Source organism: Numida meleagris, chromosome 18 (assembly GCF_002078875.1).
Source record: "Numida meleagris isolate 19003 breed g44 Domestic line chromosome 18, NumMel1.0, whole genome shotgun sequence".
Taxonomy (NCBI): Eukaryota; Metazoa; Chordata; class Aves; order Galliformes; family Numididae; genus Numida; species Numida meleagris.
The window spans coordinates 6,915,908-6,934,410 of record NC_034426.1 but is presented as its reverse complement, the minus strand read 5'-3'; the positions used below and the strand labels follow the sequence as shown (position 1 = coordinate 6,934,410).

The window sequence follows — 18,503 nt, the reverse complement described above, 5'->3', positions numbered from 1 at the left end:
GAACTTCCAAGACCTACATTAAAAAAAAAAATCAAATACCATGTAAGTTCAAATCCCATCAAAACAGAAAACTGACACAAATTTTAATATTTATATATTTTAAATCAAAACACAATTAAATATAGTATGTTTTAAGTACATGAATACTTGGGCATGAGAGAAATAAGAGGTGGTACATAGTACCAAAAACCTATACACAGCCTTTTTTGCCTTTTTGTTTTTATATATAGACAATACAGTGTCTCTCTATACAATCAAATATTGCAACAGAATAACACTTGCTAGTCAATCAAAATATTTGGAACATTGGAGATGATTTGAGTTCTTTTGCAAAGTGATTTTTTTTTTGCACAAGGAAAAAAAAAAGCAATCGTGAGTAAAATAAAAAACCCAAAGTAGAAGTGTTGCATACTAAAAACGCAGCGATATCGTAACAGAGTTACACACAGTGCTTCTGATACTCTGCAAAAATCAATTCACTGGGAAAAATGGAGGTGTTGTGTCACGCTGTGGCTTTACTTAAAGGTTTTGCATGTTGCACGTATTGACAGTGTCAGGAAAAAGGCGGTCAGAGGTCATGAAAAATTATTTTCCTTTGTAAACCAAACACCTGGAATTAGATACTATGTTGGTCTGAGGACAACAAGCTATGCAGAATGGCAGTAACACGTAGCAGCAATTACTTTTTTCCTTGCTTAGGGGATGGAAAGGAAAAAATCATGGAGCAGTCGACTGGGTAGAATCTCCTCAAGCCATGGTGTGCATCCACAGCCGAGGCTCAGGAGCAGAGGGTTGCACAAGCATCAGATTTAGAGTCTGCTCGAGTCTGCTGCGTGTTAGAAGCAGGAGGTGACTGTATGTGTGCAAGTGTCAGAGCTTGACAAGGAAGAGTTATACCGGCCAGGCTTTGCTCCTCATCATTCTACGCTGCCTTCAAAGTTAATGTAGTTATGAAGTAAAATACATTTATCTTACAGTTGAATACTCATCTATTTCAAGTAAGGAAAATTAAAAACTTAGAACTTTTTAGGACATTCACTGCAAATGAATTCACCATTTCGGGTTCGCTCCTCCAACGGCCCATGTCAGGGACACATTCCATGGCCTTTGCAGTTGCATGTTTCAGAATGACTGGTAGCAGAACTAGAAACTACAGCAAAACTCTCCCCTCCTTGCTGCGGCTTGCGTCCCGTTCCAGATATTTTGCTTAGAAGTCTTTTGAGACAGGGTCAAGTATTTGTGAAGCCGATCACAGTTTCTCAGTGACACATTCAGCAATGGTCTCTTCATCTCTAAAAACCATCATGGTAAACGCCACATACAACAGGAAAAAAGTGTTTCTTCACGCTCTACAGTGGAGGTACAGGATTGCTTCTTTTTAATTCTTCCTTATAAACGAGGGAGTTCTCAGCAGTTGGAGTAACAGTGCTTTGTTTTTACTGGCTGTGTTAAAGAATCCACCAAAAGGGAAAGTTCACTCATTCTCAATGCAGAAAACCAGATTTCCTGTTCCGGCATTTCTAAAATCATAGCTGGAAAAGAAGAGCAGGGTTAGAGTTCATCGTACCCTAAAACACACGTGACAATCACGCAGAGAGATATTCTGTGTTCACAAATGTTGCAGCCAGGTATGCTTATGAGTTTGGGAAAGAAAAAAGCTGCTCTCCATCTTCAGCTTCCAGTAACTTCCTTAACTGAATCCAGAACATCTGCAGCCACTTGACATTTCCCAGTATTGTGCTGAGTGACCTTTTCATCTAGTCAGACTGGAGCTATGTGATTTGTAGCCAAGCTATTAGGTGAAATTATTATGCAAGTCATTTAAACACAGCTGCTCCAAAAACTAAAAGTCACAGAGTGAAACTACAGACCATTGATTCAAGCCTAGTCTGTAGGCATCAATATGCATCAGACATCAACATGCAACACTGAACTACTGCTTACCAACACAGCTACTGTACCCTTTTCAGACTTGCACAGACCCACTGAAGAGATCCGTGACAAGATTCCTACAACTCTGTACATAGGCTGAGAGGCATCCAACCTTCGTTTCTTCACATTGTGCTAACAGCGTGCACTTGAGGCACCAGGAAAGGAAGCAAGAGAGAGCTCTGCTCCTCCCACACCTTGGCTCAGGCCAGACAGAGCTGTGCAGCCTTCCACCCTCTTACCTTTGTGACCTTCTCCGAACGCTGTTCGCACTGTGCCTGCTGCATGACGTCGTTGACTATCATCTTTGCTATCCGCCAAGCCATCTCTTCTTGAGCCTGCCACAGAAAAAAACATCCCAAACACAGACAGCTGGAATTGTTAAATAAGAACACGGCATTCTCGGCATAATTCACGTTCTCAGCCTCAGACACACAGTTAACATTCACAACACAGTGACTTGTACGAAGCAGAGCTTCCCTTGATGCAAATGCACCTGGCTTCCATGTACTGTATTCAATCCAATTAATAGGAATATTTACTGCTTGATGGAATTTGGTGAAATGTTTAGATTTATCTGCTGGGGACTTGTCCAAGCCCTTCTGGAGGGGAGAAATGCAGCCCACAACCTGTGTACAGTGGTCATTACACAGAAAAAAGCAAAAAACACAAGCACTGCCACCCTTAATAAAGACTACAGTAAAACCCCCTTGACTGTAAGCACATAGTTAATTTTAACAGATAAACCATCAAACATTGGTGGGGGGGATAGGGACAAAAAGAACCCGACACCATTTCACAGGTGCAGGCAATTTTATCATATTTGGTACACAGTCTGAGAGTTCTGATTGGTGTATCAGAGACAGTCAAAGAAACAGCCAGGATTAAGAACCTGAACACTTAATTTCCCTAATCCAAACTGTAAAGTATGTCACCAGGACAAGATAAAAGAGGACACACCTCATCCGTGTTTCCTTGAACCCATTTCTTCATTGCTTGTGAAAACATGGACCCTAGTTGAGACAAAAAAAACCCAACAAGTTAAATTAGCAAGCTCTGTGGTGCATCCCTGTAGGAGCTACTTCCCTCTACACTTCTGAAGGGCCTGCACTGCTGGTGTTAGAGAACACAAGAGAGACATGAAAGACAAGGGAATAGAGGGAGCCACGGTTCTCTAGGCAGCAAGTCCAAATCATTCCTTTTTACCAGAGAGCAGAGTTGAAAAGCAGCATTAACAGCAGATCCCAAAGTGGGTGGGAAGCATGTGGCGAGCTGAACTTCTTTTCCTTCTTGAGACCAAACCTTTGAAGGGCTGATCAGCTCAGCTGCAAGAGGCTTTCATCCCTGCCAGGTTCCATGGAGAGCTCCAGCTCCCTCAGGCTGCTCGTGCTCCCAGCAGTGCAACTGGACCAGAAAAGCAGCACTCGGCCAGGGAACGGGGCTTTGCCTCAGTGCAGGACAATTCCCCAAGCATCTCTATTTGGCTTTAAACAGAGCTGGAGAGAGTCAAGAATCTTACTTATCTTGACTGAAGTAAGAAGTTCTGTGGGTGTTCACTGACATTGAAAGCAAACCTTTTGATTTTTTGACATCAGGCTCCGGTTCAGACTCTCTGATAAACTGCCCCAGGTCACTGACACGTCCAAATGTCATCTTCCTGAAGAGAGAAGGGAGAATGGAACCACACGGGTTACTAAGAGAACTTCAGCACAGGGAAAGTTATCCATCAGGAAAACAAAAGAGGTCAGTGCTATAAAGACTCTCATGTCAGAAAATTGGCATTTTACCAGTTAGCACCTTTTCCACCTATAATTGATACACTGGGAAAAAAGATCTCCCTTTCTTCCTGTCTATCTGAACTTAAAAGTCTATATTTAAAAATCTTCTAGAAGCTATAAGTATCAAATGCTTTGTGACTCAATCCTATCAGCAGGCAGTGCCAACAAGTGCTCTACATTATTATAAAATGTTATTAAGGAGAAAACAGTTTACAGTACTTAAAGGGACAGGAGAGTAGTAAGGAATAGAAAAGGAAAGCAGCTATAGAAACAAATTCCTGTTTGAGACTCACAGAGCAGAAGAGATTTGTAACAAAGAACAACTTAAACAGAAAAACAGCAGTGCAACCTAGTAATGAAGTGCAAGCCCTTCTCCACTATGGAAGGGGTGAGAAATCAAAGCTGTGCATTACAGCATCAAATGCATCTTTTCCTATTGAGATCCAAATAGGAACTACTTTGCTAGATTTTGACTCCAAGAGGAGTAATAACTGGAAGAAAATCTTACTGAAATACTCCTGGCTGCCATTCTAGTCAGAAAAATATTCACTATGACATCGTTGTTAAAACACTCCCACAATAAGTTTACTTTCAAGCACTAAGATATACTAAGATTGCAACATTTTGCACCTGTGTGTATTCTCAATGCAGAAGGACATTGCAAAAAATGAGAAAGAGATGAGACACATGCTAGGAAGAATGAGACAGTGAATGAACCTTACCCTGCATATGTTCGTTGATATAAAGATTCTGGATCCAGACTCGCAGCATCTACAATTATTGCTTCATCAAAATTTTTCAGGATTTTAACATTAGCCTTTTTGACATTGGACTACAAACAAAAATTCTAAGTATTAGTGCCCAATGCAAACGACTAGTAGCTTCTTAACAGAATTACTACTTTAGAGCTTTTACACTTAGGTAAACCTCCAAACATCTCCATACAAGCGCAACAGAATTAGAGAGCATCTACATGAGGGTGAGTTCCTAATGCAGCATGACATTGCTTTTAAACAGAAGATGATGGTTACACAAACAGAGCCAAAAGACACAACGTGCAGGTCAGCATTATATACATAAAGACTGCTGTCAAAGCATTATCAACAGATCTGTGTGTGCATGCACATTATTTGTGGGTATTAACACTGGACTGCCTCAAAAGCTGCAGCAGTTTCCCCTCATCCCTCTCATGGGTGAGCAATTCCCAAGCACACTATGCTTTCCCCAGAAACAGAGAACAAACATTTATCTTTTGGCCCGGAGCATTTATATAAGATCATGCAAAAATAGAATAAAATAAGGAAACATTTGAGCACCAGCAGGGAGAGCACAAACGCACAGCAATCTACTAGCACCTAAACTCAGAACAAACTCCTTTCCTTCTGGTCTGTGTAAGTGCTGTTCTTTATGCAGAAATAATGCAGAGCACTGAGATTCTCCTACTCGTAAGTAGGAATGCACAGCACAAAATGCAGCACTCCCTAAACACGCCAAGCAAGACAACTGCAAGCAGTTTCTTCTGCTACTATCAGACAGCAGGATCATTCAAGATGGTCAGAGCACAGATTTCGCTCCCATTCTGCCATTTCACCAGGAGGTACAGAATTAGTAAAAGCAGACAGTACCAATTCCAGGTTGCTGGAAACACAGCACGTCAGGATTGCTGGTCTACATACCAGATTAAACCCCCAGGTAGCACTGCAGCATTCAATAAAAGCAATTCAGCAGAAGCAGATCTTGCTTGGCTTTTCTGCTCTCAGCTGGGCCTGCACTTGCATGCTGACCTGGTTACAGATAAGCTAGAATCCGCTCATCTTCTCCCTTGTCCACATTTGAATTAAGCAAAGCTAGAGTTTTTGAAACAGACAACCCTTGGTTGCAAACGTTTCCCTGATGTTACTTATATGGTTTTAGAATGGGATGTGCTCCACTGCCTTTGTCTCAAGCTAGGCCCACAGAGGAACATGTTTCTCAGGAAGCAGCAGCCCAGAAGGTAATACAAAGAGACCAGGGCACCGTGCAGGGCAGATACACAGTGCACATCTCAGTGATGCAAGAAAGGTAAGAAAGCCAACAGAAACAAAGTCACGTTCTTGTTTCTACACAGTACTGCAAAGGAACAAGCACATAGCTCCAGTTATGGTTAATGAACTATCAGAGTGCCCTGCCCAGCTATGGACTTATTTTTTATTGCCAGCTTTAAATCAAACTATATACATGCAAAAACAAAATCAGGTTCAGTTTCCAGACCACTGCATCCCAGAAGAAACGCAGCGAAGTGTCAGAGCCCTCTTCTGGAAAGGTCAGGAGTCTGGCCATCTTCTACAGAGCAACACAACTAGCTACCTGAGGACTGCAGCACGGAAAGGCTGCTGACACAAACTAGTGACTGCCACCTGGTCAGACACAAAATGCCACTGCTCTGTGTGTGTACAGAGAAACAGCTTTAACTCCAGACCTGACTCTTCAGTACAGACTGATACGTCCTTACAGGGAATGGACTCTGATATCTCAGAGTGACTGCAGCATCTACTAGAACAGAATCAAACAGAAGAACTCCTACCTGGGAGGCAGAGCCATCTGGGCCCCCTATGGAATCGCTGTCCGGAGAGCTACCGGGCCCTTGGATACTCAGTGCAATGTTTCCTCCTGGAAATTCATCTCCTCGAACTGAATGGATAAGATCATTCAAGTATTTGTAATAAAGGTTGCTGGACAAGAAACCAGGCAAAAAAACCTGAGAGACAGAAGAAGTCCTCTTTAATTAAGGTCGTTCTGCACAACTCCCATACATCTCTTGTAGAACAGAACGGACACACCAACACCTCAGTCCTTGTGTAGATGGCGCACAAGTGTCCGCACAAGAATTAGGCAATAGCTAACACAGTAACCAAACCCCAGAAGGGAGTTTTTTTCCTCTAGACAGACCTGAGCACACAGCAGGCTCACAGCTGTTTTGCTACAAGGCTCCAAACCACACACTGGTATCTTTTCAAGTCAGGCTGGGGACTAGCAAACACTAGCAAACTTCACTAATACTGCTGCATTACCTATGCAAACAGGAAGTCATTATAATAACAGGATGAGGCAGAGATGCTAAAGGGAATGCCTGACACTGCAGAATCTCTCCATCATCTGTACTAAATGCCAGACCCAGTCTGAAGGAGCTGTCTCACCGTCTCCATGGTAGTCCACGCCTGTCGTAAGGGAGTAGTGAAACAGTTTGGGAGAGGACCACCTTCCCTGCAGATGTTGGATTCAATCTCTAACCTCACAGAGTCATCAAACCCAAGAGGATGCGTGGCTTGAAGGGAGAAGTACCTGCAGCACCAGACAGGAGAAGACAACACAAAAGGTTTTGCAAAGTTTTGCCAGGGCTGAATACCTACCCCTTTCCACCAGAGGCCATTAACGCCGCTGCAGCCACTAGATGGTGCTGGCTTCAAAAATGTACCTGCAACTCATAATAACTAAGGGCAGGGAGAAAAAAGTCCCCAGTTCACAGAAACAGTTTTGATAAAGCCCCTCCCTGAAGATACAGATAAAAGAAACAAAGCATAACGTGGTTATCGGTGAGCAGAATCTCACACACACTTCTGTAACACAGAAACCGGAACAAAGCAGAAAATATCCACAACTGGGAAGCAGCATTTGCTCATTACAAACTGAGTTTGTTAACGAAGAGGGGGCAAGGGGGTGGAATTAACACAAGCGAGTTGTTTCCTTCTACAATTTTGACTTCCTATTAGAACAGGATCTCAACAAACTTCTGGTAAGAAGCCTCACAGCTAGGGATCCAGAAGCAGTTCTTATGTCCATCATCCAGCAGCACTACTGCTAAGCTGAAGCCCAAAGTAAAGAAAAAGTAATACTGCTGAAAGGCTGGTCATTTCCTTAAAAAAAAATAAATCTTTTGAAACATTAAAAACAAGCTGTGTGGCTTTGACTATGTATGGTAAAAGCACATACAGTCTATGTGTAATGGCTAAGAGGATCGGAAACTTAAGATTTACTGCACTTACACATCTGCTTTAGCAATCAAGTCCTGAAAATTCCGGTTTTTGTTTAAAGATCAAAGTCTTTATAAGGATTTTCTCCTTACATATGAGGAAAACGCTGGGTTCTTGTGTGCACACACACAGAGGCCACCTAAATAACACACATCTCAGCAAAGCAGTGCAGAATGGCAGAGCACCGTCTGAAAATTAAAAGCTCCTCTTTCAGTGTGCAACACAGAAGTATAAAGACAAAATTAGAGCTTCAGAAAGAGAACTGTTGAACTCCCTCACTTGTCATATAAAATCATGGCGTCATTCTGTGCTTCTTGCCCATCATACTGGCCTTTTTTGGCAGCGAGTTGAGACTGGAAGTTATCCGCTGCCAACCAGAACTGCAATACATTGACTGCATCTTCCTTCTCCATGTACTAGAAGGGAAATTTTAAAAAGTTTCAGCAAGCAACAAAAAGAAACACAGACAATCCCATCCCACCCCACCCCACCGCTTGTATGCGTCATATGGAAAGATGGACGAGAAGCTGTTTTCATGCTGTGCTGGTACAGGAGTGCACAACTGTACAATCACTCAACCTATCACTTCTGCCTGGTACCCACTTGAGGTAAGCAAAGCTAGAATTTTTCTTTCTCTGCGTTTAATGCTCTCCAAGTCACTGCTTCACATGGCAAGATTAAGAAGTCCACGACAGAGCTCCGACAAAGCACTCAGTCACACAGAAGCAGTCACTACACTGAAGATACAAATACTTATTCTACAAATTGCTCTGCATATGGACAAGAATAGTACAATCCATTTAAACTAAACTATCTTTCAACATAATCCACAGAAATCATACACCTCATCTCTTTGGTTATATTTAAGGTGTCCTTATTGGCGCCTTCAAGGAACGAGTTATTTTCCATTGGATAGAAAGGGACAGAAAAAAAAAATACAACCCCAAAACCCAACACTCACCTCAGAGAAATAGAACAAAGCCGATTCACAGAAAAGTATGTCAGCCAGATAAACAGTCCCACTGGTCAGCACCTCGATCTGGTATTTACAGAAATGATGACTTCGCAGAAACTCACTAAAGTGCCTGCACGCAGAGCAACAATTTGTTATCAAGGGCCAACAGCATTAAATGCACTGTGTGAACCACGTCGTTCTTGCCCCAGAAGTCTTCAGACAGACTGAAGTAAAACTGTCCACAAACAGTACAGGGTATACATACAAACAACATCAGAACAATAGAAAGAATGCAGTAACATCATACAAATACAACTTTAGCAAGCAATCACAAGAACAGATTTGGAGGGAGAGATCTGAACACGCTTCAAGTCCAGAAGACAACTACACAATGTTTTCTGTGCGTGTTTTCATAAGCATTTTTAATGGGACCACCTTTTAAAAGCAAAAGGACAATGCAGGCCACTTACTCTTGTTCCATTGCATTAAACACTATGGACTGTGCTGTAACAAAGCAGTTAGGATCCACTTGTCCATCTTCCCCACAAATCTTTGCTGTAAAGAAAGAACAGGTTAGCTGTAATGCACAGCTGGTTTACCGAGTTGAAAGGCACAAGCAATGAGTAGTTCATGAAATCCTGCACTTCAAACCTGCTAGAATCAGCTGGTCCTGAATGTGCAAAAAGGCCTTTTAAGAGACACTGGCACTACTTTCTAAAGATACCAGAAATAAGTCATTACGGGCAAGGGGGAAGCTCTACAATGAACAGGCAGCATGCAGTCTTACCAACTATGTCATTTCTCATCGCTTCTGTAATAGGTATTGGTTTAGCAGCATCTGGAGAAATATATTTGGTAAAAGTACTAACTGCATCCCGTTCTATACCTACAAGGAAGAAACACAGAATCAAACTCTGCATTACTGGGACAAGTTTAAAAAGGAGTGAACAACAAACATCTGCTCTTCAGGAAAGCGAGTATCTAATCAGCAGTGACAGCCTCCTTCCCACGAAGCTTTCAGTTTCTTACTCCACTCCTCACTATCAGCAAGCTGCCGTGGCTGTGCTGCCTCTAGCCAGCACGGATTATCTAGTGAGAGGGAATACAGCAAGGCAGCTCCAAATTCCCTGCCACCAAACAGGAGAGTGTCCTCTTCCTCAGCTGCACACCTTAGTCCCAGCAGAAACACCTCTGCTTTCTAGAGCATCATTGTCTGCTTAAGATACTTTGGGGCTGAGATTACATATTCTGGAGGGATATGACAAGTAACTACATGAGAAAGGCAATCAGTAAGAGAGAGGGATGCAACACAAGGAAACAGTTGAGCAAACAAAAGGAACCACTATGAAGAAAGGAGTGTTTCCTTTTTGACTGCGGACTTGCATAAAATGAGGGAGGACTGAGTAAATGCAGAGTAAAGAAAGAGGTTACTGTGCTTGTAGCTTACTATGAAAAACAAGTATTGTCATGGCATCCTTACTTCCAGCAGCCTCTGAAGAGGTGGGCTCCAAATGACAATAATCAGTTACAAGGGGAGGAACTCTATCAAATAAATCCAAGAATAAGAACAGTATGTTCCATACAACGCCTCTATGAGTCTTTTCTCACGAACACGTAGGTACCAATACTTCTGTAACCAATATTTTGTGTTACACAGGATGATATTTACCTTCCATCGAACGTTTATCATCAGTTCTCAGCCCCATTATCCAAATTTCCTACAGTTCTCTTAAGTCGTGGAGTGGGATGAGTGAGGGAAAAACGAGACAGCACAATGTTCATCTTTGTGCCTTACGGCTACACGTGCAGGATCAGAGTACGTAATGATTTTTCAGCAGCACATTTATTTTTAAACAACCAGCCAAAACATGCACACCACTTACATTGTCTATCAGCTTACACAGTGACTTACTCGCATACAAAACGATTTTCCTCCTCACAGCATCACACCATACTTACTAAGACAGGAGAACCCAGGCAGCTCACTGCACGAAGCAAGCAGCAGCTCGCGCCTTCCCCATCTCCCCACCTTTTTCAAGAAAGGGAACACACACCACTTACTTTTCATTAGTTTTCCTGACAAGTCCTTTAGCGCGGACGAGGGACTGTTTCTATTTGATACTGTAAGCTTGGAAGATTCTTGATGATCAGCTGGAACAGATTGCGTCCCTGCCTCGGATTTTCTTAGACAAAGAACACTGGTATCATCCCTCTCTCGGCCCGAGAGGAGCACGTGGTTCCGGCTGTTGCTAGTTCTGTCGTTCTTGTCTGGAGTCATTGATGTGGTCCTGAGCAGATGGACAGTGCTAGCGTCCTCCAGCCTCTCCTCGAGCAAACCAGGGGGAGAAGCAGATGCGATTTCCTGCTGCTTCGAGGGCGACACCGGCTCCGCCAACGAACTCTGCTTAACTGTGTTCAGGCTGTGTGCTCTAATACGGGACCATGTCGTGGAGTGAAAGCTTTCAGCCTCTAACCAGAACTTCACCAAGTGTTCCATCCTGCGCAGTTCCATAAACTGGATAAAATAAGGGAGGGCTACACTGTCCTGCAGAACTTGTTCAAGGGTCTTTGAAAGGCTTGATTTGGTCTCTTGAGCCTGATAATTCAGACACGATCTGCCTAAAGAAAAACACCAAGGGAATGACTCCGTACTGTGCTACAGGCATTTGTATTCAATACAAAAACACAGGCAGCAAAGAGATGATTCTAACTGATGGCACACAGGGCAAAGGAACCTCTTGTAAGAGAAACCAAGCAGCCAATGATTTTACTGCCTGTTCAAAACCCTTCTAAGCTAACAAAGATGCTACTGAAATGGCAGAGAAATTTTTTGAGTTACCTAATCTACTTGACTGAAGACCACCAAATGAGGAGCATACCAGTAATACGCGTAAGGCAAAAAGAAAGAGAAATGAAATTGCAGAGTCTTACAGAGCAGATGAAGCCTTACCTAAGTCTCCAAAATGAGCAGCTTCCATGTGACTTGGCTGCTTCTTAAGGGCAGCTGTCCGACTGCTAGAAAAAGAGTCCATGTTGGCAGAGATGGCATTAATTGCCACATGGCTTGGTCCTGCAGCCTCCAGCAAGGCATGATTTCTAGTGCTTCTTTGAGGGGAATGTACAGGTACTGGAGCTGGAATCAAGACAGCAGTGATTAAAAGAAAAGGACCTTGGATCCATTTCCATGCATTATCCAATGCTAAGCACTCCCAGAATAAACCAGAGAGGTTGCAAGAGTATAATCTCCCTCAGTTCTTTTAGAACACAGCTGGCTATTTGAGCCAAAAGAGCACAACACATTTCCACATACAAAACTCAAGCATATTAAAAGCATCCGCTAATTATTACTCGGTGACAAAGCTGGAAAAAGCAACATGGCACAGTGACACCAGCCTCAAAAGCTCTTGGGAAACTGCATTCCATTAGGATGGCAGGCAAGGACACCTCGCACCTCGACAGTTAAAAATAAAGCGAGTCAGATGACACGTTATCTCAGCACTGCTTCATCGCGACGCGCTTCATCACGGTGTCAGGAAAGCTGGTGCTCTTGACTCTCATGCTGCATCGCTTTATTTTTATTCACATTTTGGTGACGCGAGGTGACAGGAGCTGACGATTTCACGCTTACGCAGCACAGTGACAGATCACTTGAAGCAGCAGCACAGGAGGGCTAAATCATCCACGACAAACACCGGAGACAAAGTTGTTCTACTTAATCCAAGCATCAAAATCACAAAGGACACAACAAATAAGCAAGAAGCTTCACAAGGAATTCACTGTAGGCAAGGAGTAGCCACTCCTCGCAAGGGGACTGAATTTTGTGATTGCCCTCCATTAAAGCTCACATCGGACATAATTTAGTACCCGTCCATACATGCAGATTCAGCAAGATGGCTGGGAAAGAGCCGTGCTACCAGCACTGAGGGACAGAACCAAGCTGGGGTCTGTTTTGTGTTTAAGGCTCAGGCCCCGTCTGCGCCCAGCTGTACGAAGTCATCCCGGCAGACAAAACTAAAGTGGCAGATGACAGCAGAGATCTGATTCCACAAATGAAATAAATATTGATCTTACTTTTAATTGCTTTCACATCTGTGGTCTTTTCTTGTTCTTTGCCTTTCACTGTAAGACAGAAAGGAAAACGTTACTGCTATTTTGAGTGATAAATGGCATTCACCGGAGAACGAAGGTGAAATTTTCAACTTCAGCAAGTATCAAAGGAAGACGCAAGCCATCACCTTGTGAAAATGATCTTAAATCTACACATCTCAGAACCGACAGATTTCCAAAGCTTCTGTGCTGCTCTACTTTCCAAAGCAAACCCTTCTCACTCACAAATTAAGCTTAATGAAATACACCGCGTTAGAATGACCATTTGGAAAGATGCTTGCTGCCCCTGTGATTAAGGCAAGGCTATGTTCAAGGTTACTTCAACAAACAGCATTGCTGGGAAAGGATGGGATGGATGTGTTGGAAGAGCAGGTGTTCTCAGCCACAAATCACATCTGGAAACAACAGGAGAGCAGTGGTGTGCAGAGCCAGGGCCGGCCCGAGTTAACACACAGAGCTCAGCCCTGAGCACTGATTCTGGAGCCCTTCCAAACAGAACCATGAACAGGAACTGATTGGAATCAAACATTTACATTACAAAACACGAGCAGATTTAAAAAAAAATGCTTCCTACTCCGACCTAAGTGTTTTAAATATTTTAAAGGGAACCGTCAGCCACTGGTTACATAACGGCACCGCCGCACTGCCAGCCTGCCTGGGAGAATGGGTGCTGGTTCTTTTAAGATTTGGATTCCTTTTAAGATCTGGATTCTTTTAAACCGACCTCCTGCAGCCAGATCCAGCCTGGAAACGGGTAGCGAGAACAAGCAGCTTTTCCATAACCCAGTGTGTGTGCCGATGTGCAGGAGACATCACTGAAGAAATCCACACATCTGAAATAACACTGAGCTACAACAGACACAAAGCAACCTACATGCAGCACCACAAACTCGCTCTCTCTTTAACGACGCAAAGAGTTCGTTCATCGAACTGAACCCGAACTTTGGACAGGAATTCCCACGTTCCAGCAGAAGAGCCCTCCCTGCACCCGCTCTCCATTCACACACGCTTGTTCCTTCTCACCAACCCCTCGGCTCCTCCCTAATTCCCCGCACACCGCCGGTAATACAAACTCCTGGCTCACGTTGCCATGCTCTTTGTGCACAGGCCGCTACGATTTCATTTGGAAAAAAAATGGCTTTAATTTCTACCCAACACTGTATCCTCTTAAACAAGAGGAGTCCAATGCAAAGACACTGGCACTTCTGTCCGGTTTTGGCCTGCACGTGCCTACAGTTTTATCATAAGCATTTATTTGTTGCCGTTCTCCCAGCTGCAGTTTAAGATCTTATCTAAAGTATCTGTAATGCAGATAAACAAAGCAATATTATTTCGTGTACGATCTGGATGAAAGCTCACTCATCTCCTTCCTTTAACAGTGCCTCTCTTGGGCATTCAGCTCCAGCTGTGCTTCTGGGGCCAGAGATGCTTCCATCAAAGCAACAAGCAGGTCCTCGGTTACACATTCCATCACTTCTTTCGTGAGAAAGTTCTCACGGAAGCTGAGGCTGCTCCGTGGTTAAGTGCAGGAGGGAACTTCAGCTCCACGCTTCCCCTCACCCAGGGAGCAGCAGAAGCAGCTCTGAGCAGTTTGCTTACAGGCAACACAGACGCTTTATTCTGCAGCTCCACTTCAGTTACAGACAGCCCCGAAAGGATTAGGACACTCATAAAACCCCCGGTGGTTTCAGAACTGCAAAAACGACCCAAAGTTTACACTCTTCTTTTTCCCAGAGAAACCACAACGACCTCCCCCACGAAGGCCATTCTCAGTGGTGCTTCAGCTGGGAAAGCTTTCAGCAGCGCTCACCGGCCCAGAGCCAAACCATCGCTCAGACCACATCCCTCCCCCACCCGCAGCATTACCCCCCGCGCTGCACAGAGCCGGCTCTGGAGCGGACGCTGCCTTGAGCGCAGCGGTCACAGCCCCGCACTCGGCAGAACCGTTTCCTACCAGTGCCGCTTCCCACGGCTCCAGGGCTCGGCCCGCGGAGCCGCAGCGCAGTGACACGCACCGGCAGCACGCGCCAGCCCCGCGTTTCTGGAGCCCTCCTTCCAAACCTCAACCTGCGCCGCGTTAACAGCTGCCAAACGAGTCACGGCAACCCTCCGGCGATCATTTCCGTCGCTTTTATGAAGACCTCAGCACAACGAGGTTCCTCTTTCCGCCGGGGCTTTGGCCGCGTTCGTACAGCCCCGCTACGAGAACCGCCCCGCACGAAGTTCCCGAGGCGGCCCGCGGCGTTCCGTCCAGCAGCGCCGGGAAAGGCGGAGCCGTACCCCGAGGAGCTCAGCGCGGCCGCAGCGCTGGGCCCGGGGCGAGGAGCCCGAGCTCAACCCCGGCCGCTCCCTCAGCTCCGCGCGGGGCCCGGGCCGCGGCCGGGAGGGGCCGTCACCGGGGGCCAGCTCCCCCTCCCCCCGCGGCCTGCCCGCCCCGCGGCCGTACCTTTCCGCCTGAAGAAGGACATGGTGCCGGGGAGGGGGCGAGGCGGCCGCCGGGAGGGGGGAGGAAGGGGCGGGGGAACGCGGACAGCGAGCCGGGCTCCCTATGAATGAGGCGCCTTCCCCCGCCCGCCGCCGCCTCTCCCTCCGCCTCTTCCTCCCGCGGAGGCGCCAGCGGCCGCCATGTTGTCAACAACCGCCCCGCTCCCTCTTCCGGCCGGCGGCGCGCAAAGCATGCCGGGATGCGACCACGGCCCCCGCCCTCAGGCGGCCCGCCAATCCGCGGCTCTGGGCGGCCATCTTGGGAGAGGGCACGGCGGCCGGGCCGCCATCTTGGCTGAGGGCGGAGCGGGGCCCGGCCCGGGGCGGAGGGAGCGGCCCGCGCTGGGACGGGCGGCAGCGAAGGGGCGGGAGGTGCGGCCGGTGCGGGCCGGGGGACGGGGCGGAGCGTCCCGGAGAGCCCGGATCCGCGAGGTACGGCCTCAAAATGTCCGCTTTGGACGCCGGGAATGGGGCAGAGGAGCCAAGATCCTTCACAGAAATCCCGAGTTATCCGTCGGGCGCAGAGCGAAGGGTTTCGTCCATTCTCAGCTGCGCGGGGCAGTGGCGGTTGCGGCACCCGCTGCAGGTGAATCACAGAGGGAACGTTACATTAACGGCTGTCAAAAAGCATTTGCACCCGGACCTCTACGGACACGCCTGGCAGCTCGCGGTGTGGGTGTCGGACACAGCGCAGCCAGGCCGAGCTCCGTGCGCTGCGTGCAGCTGTTGGCTCTGTCCGCCTCGCAGCGATTGAGGGCTCCGTGTCCGCAGGTCAGGAGCTGCTCTTCATAATTCTTGCTGGGGCTGAGGCAGGACGCGCTGCCAGCTGTGAAGTGGCAGTTACTGCCATCAGTAAGGCAGGGCTGGCAGGGAGCCGGGCAGCTGGCAGCGTGCTGCTTGGGTGGGTAAACTGTAGGCATCCCCCCTCGCATTAATGAGGAAGACCTTTTATTTTGCAATTAATTTTCAAGCAGCAGCTCCTTTTCCAACGAACTAATCCAAAACCTGTCAAAGGCCTCAAGATAATTCAATTATCTTTGTATCAGATCCTAGATAATTGATGAAAGCTCGAGCTGCGAGCACGTTTGGCATGAATTACAGTTGCTGGACTGAAATTATCTCCCCCTTTTGGGAATGTGCAGAAGGGCTGACGCTCCAATCCACGGTTCATCTCTCAGCCTCAGACCCTGGAGATCAGGACGGGGAACATGAGAAGCATCAGGTTGTGGAGTTTGTAACAGGACGTGACAGATTAATTAACGGAGTAATCAGTTGAAATATGACTTCAGGACATAGGTTGGCCAACATCAGAGCAGCTGGAGGACACCGCCCTAAATTAAAGTATTCAAAGGAAAAAAAAAAAAAGGTCTAATTGCTTGGTAATTTTCCCCTCTCTGTAGCTTGAAAACTAAACAAGCTTTAATACATGAAAAGATTTACGTGGGATGTGCTTGTTTCGACAGAATTAATAAAGCAGAACAAGACTTTGTTGATAGCTTGGTGTCTCACAGATAATTAATCACAGGGAAGTGCCCAGCTCAATTACAGCATTCAAAACCCACACGTGTAACAAATCATGCTTCAGACTTTTTCCAGTTCTCACATGAGAACTGAATGAATGAGAACTGCAGGGGCAGGACAGGCACTCCTTTACTTTCACGCATTCACACTGTGTTGGGATTCCATCTCGTATGTCGACTTCTCACTACGTTGGGAATACAATAAAAAATGGATATCAACGCGCAGCTTAACGGCATAGACTAATTTTCAAAATAAGCAACACAAATATTAGTCGTGAGGAAGACAAGAATTAATGCTGAGGGACAGCATTAAGGTGCCGTAACACTGAGAAGGCCCAGCTGACTGTTACAGTGGCGGTGCTCCAGAACTGCACTGCGAGCAGGGTCCTTCCAAAACAAGCGCCTGCAGGCGCACGGACCACTCACATCGCATTTCTGCGTGCCTGACCTCAGCCCATTCGCCTCAGTGGGGACGGGAGGTGGGTGCTGTTCTCAGCTACGCTGAGGATTTCAAAGGAAGGGAATTCTCCCACGTAAGAAACCGAAGTGGTTCCGTTCAAACACTGCAGTCCCTCCTCGTCTCCTGCTGCCGAACGCGTGGCCGAGATGGGCTGCTGCACAAGCGGGGGCTGAGGGGAGGCTGCGTGACACCCCGGGAGCAAAACCTGGAGCTGGAAGCGCAGTGCAGAGCCGTGTGAAGCACAACGCGTCGGTGCCGGCAGGACGGGCCGCGCCTGGGGCGTGCTCGTGAAGGCCCGGGCGTGTGAGCTCCGGGTGTTTCTGCAAACCTGGGATCCTGGGAAAAGAAAACTCGGTGTGATTTGGTCCCTTATCAACTTTCCTCGAAGTTACAGGCCCACAAGCACGCACTGCACTTTTCGATGCGAGAAAAGCACCCATCCCCAGGAGCAGTGCCGCGCCGTATCCCCGGGGCTCTGTCCGAGCGCTCAGCAGCGCAGCTCTGCTCGCTCCGCTTCGGGGCGCTCCCGGCGCGCACCAAGAGAGGGAGCGCGGCCCCCGGCTGCTGCGTGCGGCACCGGAGAGCTGCGGGCACCGAACCGGCGCGCCCAGATCTGAAGGGAAAGATCTTTTTCTCCTTTTCTTTTTTCCTTCTCTTTTCCCTTTCTTTTCCTTTTTTCCTTTCCTTTCTTCTCGTTCCTTTCCTTCCCTTCCCTTCCCTTCCCACAAAAATCTGTGCAAGTGCCCTTATCTCTGTTTCATCTGTATGGACAGTAACTGCCTGAAGCGTACTTGAAGATATTGGGGCAGAATAAACGATTTTGTGCCGTGTTTCCAAAGGGCTCTGCCTGCTTGGGGGCAGCTGGGGGCTCCTGGGGGCCGACGGGAGCAGTCAGCTCTGCGGGACACGAGCTCTGATGCTCAGCGCGTAGTGCGGGGCAGAACCAAACCCGCCCGATCCGCGAAGTTTCACAGTGACTGCCAAAACCAACGCATCAGCGCTGGGAGGCGCAGCGTTTGGATTCAAAGCCCCAATTCTCGGCGATCATTCTGCGTTTCACGCCCTGTAGGGAAACCCACAAGATGCAATGGTAACGCGAGCCCCGCTCCAGCGCCCGGACCCGCGCAGGGGACGCCCAGACCGCGCTCCGGGTGTGCGCAGTGTGCGCGGTGTGCGTGCGTTCCAGAATCCCTCCACACCGATGCGCGAGGAATGCCCCCACACGTGCAGGGTCACAGAGCAGGGACCCCCCCCCGCCCC

General features: G+C 47.1%; 2 protein-coding genes across 6 annotated transcripts; one reads left to right on the top strand and one right to left on the bottom strand.

Moving 5' to 3' along the window:
* On the bottom strand, positions 78-15,415 carry AKAP10 (A-kinase anchoring protein 10). Its single transcript, XM_021415513.1, has 15 exons — positions 15,226-15,415; positions 12,744-12,791; positions 11,623-11,805; positions 10,734-11,291; positions 9,460-9,558; positions 9,143-9,227; positions 8,679-8,802; positions 7,997-8,133; positions 6,884-7,028; positions 6,271-6,444; positions 4,430-4,539; positions 3,504-3,586; positions 2,890-2,942; positions 2,172-2,267; positions 78-1,532 (listed from the first exon to the last, which is right to left on the bottom strand). Exons 1-15 carry the CDS (start codon positions 15,245-15,247, stop codon positions 1,527-1,529), a joined length of 1,923 nt encoding a protein of 640 aa, XP_021271188.1. The 5' UTR covers positions 15,248-15,415; the 3' UTR covers positions 78-1,526.
* On the top strand, positions 15,379-16,628 carry LOC110407645 (translation initiation factor IF-2-like). Of its 5 annotated transcripts, none has more exons than XM_021415541.1 (2): positions 15,379-15,849; positions 16,406-16,628. In XM_021415541.1, exons 1-2 carry the CDS (start codon positions 15,405-15,407, stop codon positions 16,537-16,539), a joined length of 579 nt encoding a protein of 192 aa, XP_021271216.1. In that variant the 5' UTR covers positions 15,379-15,404; the 3' UTR covers positions 16,540-16,628. The 5 variants fall into 5 exon arrangements, with proteins under 5 accessions (XP_021271216.1, XP_021271218.1, XP_021271213.1 ...); XM_021415543.1 differs by having other exon boundaries at positions 16,310-16,628; XM_021415538.1 differs by having other exon boundaries at positions 15,379-16,034; positions 16,442-16,628.